The sequence below is a fragment of the Microtus ochrogaster genome, chromosome 1 (assembly GCF_000317375.1).
Source record: "Microtus ochrogaster isolate Prairie Vole_2 chromosome 1, MicOch1.0, whole genome shotgun sequence".
NCBI lineage: Eukaryota > Metazoa > Chordata > Mammalia > Rodentia > Cricetidae > Microtus > Microtus ochrogaster.
In genome coordinates, this window is record NC_022009.1 from 83,582,985 (window position 1) to 83,587,375 (window position 4,391).

The following is a 4,391-nucleotide window of genomic DNA, read 5'->3' on the forward strand; positions in this document are numbered from 1 at the left end:
TCTCCCTCTCCCTCTCCCTCTCCCTCTCCCTCTCCCTCTCGTGTGTGTGTGACTTGTTAGTATGGGTGTGTACATGTGCATGTGGAGGTTCAACACTGACATTTGGTATGTTCTTCAATTGCTTACCACCTTTCCTTTTTTGAGACTAGGTCTCTTCTCTCTGATCCTGAGGCTCATCAATTACACTAGGCTAGCCTGTAATAAGTTCCAGAGATCCTCCTGTCTCTAATCCCCCTATTGATGGGGTTACAGAAACACCCCAGCACTCTAAATTCCTCTTAGCTCCTTACATGTCTTGGGAAACTAAACTCGGGTCTTAATGACTACAGGGCAAGCACATTACCCAATGATCAATCTCCCCAGCCTGGCTGGACTTCTCACAGGTACAGTGTGTAAGACGCGGACATAGAACAAGCTTTTTAACCTCAGCACTGTTGATATGGTGGGTTGGACAGTTAAGTGTGAGGTGCTGTCCTATGCACTGCAAACTATTCAGCAGTGGCATCAGCTTCTAACCTTGAGATGCCAGTAGCACAGGCTTTGCTCAGCTGTGACAACAACCATATGTGTCCAAGAAGCTGGAATGCTGAGGCAGGATGGGCTATGTAACTAGTTTAGATACATGAGATTCCCTGTCCCAAGAAAACAAGTAATCCAGAAGTTGTCACACATCCCTTGGTTTGAGGTGGGGGGTGGGGAACAGGAGGTACTATGCAGAATCATTCCTAGTTGAAAACTGCGAGCTCAGGCTGTATATAAGCCAAATAGTGAAACAAGACTGAAATTTAAATTATCTGTATTCGTTGCAATGAAATTACAAATAGCTGCAAATCCCAAATCTTCAGGCAACTTACTATACAGAATTTGATCTCTATGAAGAAAAAAACAAAACTAGTCTTATTGTGTATAATTTGAAATACTGTGAAGTTTCAAGCTTGACTTTAGCAATTTAACAAGTTCAGCTTAACCTTTAAGACATTTCAGATTTTTTAACTTTTATAACTAATTAACAAAAATGAATCTTTGTATATCTACCTTCAACCACTAGCACTGAAATCACAGACCAATCTTGTACATGGTAGCTGGGAATTCGAACACAGGTCTTTATGCTTGCATTGCAAGGATTCTTACCTACTAAGCCAGCTCCCAAGACTCAAAAATGAATCCTCTGTTGATACCCGGCGCTGACTTATAATGAAAAAGGCTAGTTCAGCTTATTCTGAAACACTCATTTACTTCAAATCCAAGATATGTTCTTAGAAGAGAAAGAAAGAAGCTTCTGGAGCAGGGTCTGCTACAGTGCGCAGGCTTCTGGCCATGATCATGTTTCCTGCTTACAACTCTGCCACAGTGTCAAATGTCTGATACAAAGTGACTACTGTATTTGCATGACTGAGACCACACCAGTTCTTCTCCTATGGCCTTAAGATCACACATCTAGCCTATCTCCAGAACCCATCTTCATGGATAAATGACAGTGTTTTAAAGAGTTTCAATGTAACTATGCCTCATTGTGCATATAGAATTGTGTTATATCAGGAAATATTTTTCTAAATTGCACTCTAATTAATATTTCTAAAATAAACTATCCAATTGTCAACACTCTAGAAGTTTGAACCAGATTTTCTTCTTGCCTCATCTGGATTACACTGCCTGCCCAGGGGTCTTCAGAGACCCCCACAGAGGCCTATACCACATACAGCCATAGATATAGTTATTATGCACTTAGTGTACACTCATGAAGATACCATTTTGCTTAATACATAGACTTTTAGAAAAAAAATGACACTATGGAAGTAGAAATGTAGAAATTATTCATATAAAATTTGTTTTTAATGACTTACTAAAGAATGGCTACCAAATTATCAGGCTGCTATTTATGTTCTCACAGACATAAAACTGGATTCTTGTTAGCAATGACTGCCAAACACTTTGGTATTATACTCAGGTTTAAAAACAGAAGTTGTTTTTCTTTCTTCAGTGTTGGGGATTGAGAAAAGCAAGCTGCCACTGTGCTTGACCTTAGCCCTAAGAAAGAAGTCATTCCAAACCTCACTCTAGTTTAGATAAAATAAGTCACTTAAGGCATCTACGTGGATCTGGAAAAGTACTTACCTAGCATGACAGAACCTTGGTTTGATCCCACCACTGAGCAGCAAACCCAGTTGTGGTGATGAATGGCACTTGGGGAGGTAGAAACAGGAGGATGAGAAGTTCAAAGTCATTCTTGGCTACACAATGAATTTGAGATCAGGCTGGACAATGTGAGACTCTGTCTTAAACAAAACAAACAAACTTCTCTATTTTTGTTTATGTTACTCTGATGCATTCACAAAAAAAAATGTGCTTGAGTCTGTGTATGTGTGTGTGTGTCAGAGAAAGGGGTCTTACTAATAGCTTATCAAATACATGATAGCAGATACATACCATCAAAACTACCTTGCTCAGAAGCAAGGCGCAACAGCTGGTTGTATGTTTCAATTGAGGGTTGATAGACAAAGACTCCAGAATTGAAGCAGTCAGGCCACCCTGGATCTGGTGCTGCTGACAATTCTTCTCTTTCAAAAAGATCATCAATATTTGAGAGGACCTGATTCAGGAAAGAGAAAAACAAAGAAAGGCATTACAAGAATGCTTTGCTTATGCACAGGCAGCCTGAGATTACTTCCCTTCACTCCTTGACACTTTTTATAATAGTGGTTTTATTTGAACTTTACTGTCAAGTCTTGACAGTATTTCCCAAATGAGTGATGGGTCTCTATTATTATGCATATCCTTTCAACCCTTAAAGTCACACTCACCAAAGTATCTGCATCCATGAACACACATTTGGAATACTGAGTAAGTGACCAGCAGTGGAGTTTTGTCAGTGTGATGCCCAATTCAGGCCTCTTCATTAAAGTTAGATGAGCAGAATCACCACTGTCCAAGACATCTACCATGATGACTTCATCAAAGACAGTCTCTAAAATTTTTCTGTAAAAATAAATTCCAGAAAATGTCACATAGAATCTTTTCAAAGCACATGACCTATTTATTCTAAGACTGTTCCATTACAGCCGTACCCATCAATCATAAGACACTCAGGCGCTTTGTCATTGTGTTGGGTCCAGCCTTATGAGGTTCATACTTTCCAGAGGAGGGGAGTGTGGATTGAGGAAGAAAAGAGATAAGAGACAACAGAGTCAGGAGGGCATCCAGTGAATACTGTGATCCATCTCAAGTTTATTATTCAAAGTTCCTATCTACCCCAATCCAAAAGGGGGGAAGGCAAACACTCCCTTGCATGATAGAACAAACAAAGCAATTTCCTCCTCACCTCTGAAAACAACAAGTAATCATACCCTAAGTCAAAATATCCTTTTGTCAAAGCAAAACATCCTGTATCCACACTGTAGGACAAGCATTCTGTTCTTTTGTGTAACCCTGAAGGAGCAAGAATAGGTCTGAACTCTCTGACCTTTAGTCAAAGTGGAACAGATTCATTTGTGGGCTCTGGCATATCATATACCGTATCCCTTAAATATGTCTTGATTCACCCCAGAACATCTATGCTCATGTGCACATATAGTTAAATCCATGAAGTAATGAAACTGTTTATGGTTCGATTTGTTTTAAGAAATTATCACAAAAGAATTTTCTTTCTTATTGTGTTACCGAATACCTGGCATGCTGTGAAAATACCTTTGAAAAATGTTAGCAACATTTAGGAGTATATCTCTGTAAAAGCCCACGTGTTTGACAGCGACGTTTTATTGGAATTGGCTTGACTGGCTTTTGCATATTTTAAATAAATGGTGCTGAATAATGGCCATATAGTATATGAGATAAAGCTTATAACTAATCACTTCTCCTAGAGTAATAAACCAATAATTTCCTGTGTCTGTACTGCTTAGATTTGTTTTTTTCTTATTTTTGTTTTTTTGTCAATTTGACACATGCTAGAGTCATCTGGAAAGAAAGAATGTCAATTGAGAAAATGTCTCTATCAGACTAGCTTCTAGGTAAGTCTGTAGGGGCATTTTCTTGATTGCTGGTAGAGGTGGGAGAGTCCAGACCACTGTAGGTGGTGCCAACCTTGGGCAAGGTCATCCTGAGTGAGCAAGCTAAGAAGTAAGCTAGGAAGCAGAGTTCCTTTATAACCTCTGCCTCAGTTCCCGTCACCAGGGCCCTGAAGTCCTACCCTGATTTCCCTTCATGATGGACTATCAGTTATAAGTCAAAATAAACTCTTTCCTCTCCAAGTTGTTTTTGGTGATGGTGTTTATCACAGCAATAGAAAACATACTAGAAGACTGTCGCAAGGGAGATTAAAAGGATTAACTATGAGATCTTAGTTTTGGAACACAGTGTAACTGCTCTTAATAAGTGTTTAGCACTTATTTGGTCAT

General features: G+C 39.3%; 1 protein-coding gene across 3 annotated transcripts in view; it reads right to left on the reverse strand.

The window, feature by feature from the left end:
* Positions 1-4,391, reverse strand: part of Gyg1 (glycogenin 1) — a 30,430-nt gene that overhangs the window by 22,345 nt on the left and 3,694 nt on the right. For all 3 annotated transcript variants that reach the window (XM_005343887.3, XM_026782675.1, XM_026782680.1), the window contains exons 3-4: positions 2,802-2,976; positions 2,428-2,590 (exon numbers count right to left, since the gene is read on the reverse strand). In XM_005343887.3, coding sequence (XP_005343944.1) covers positions 2,428-2,590; positions 2,802-2,976 — 338 coding nt within the window. The remainder of the gene's footprint in view (positions 1-2,427; positions 2,591-2,801; positions 2,977-4,391) is intronic.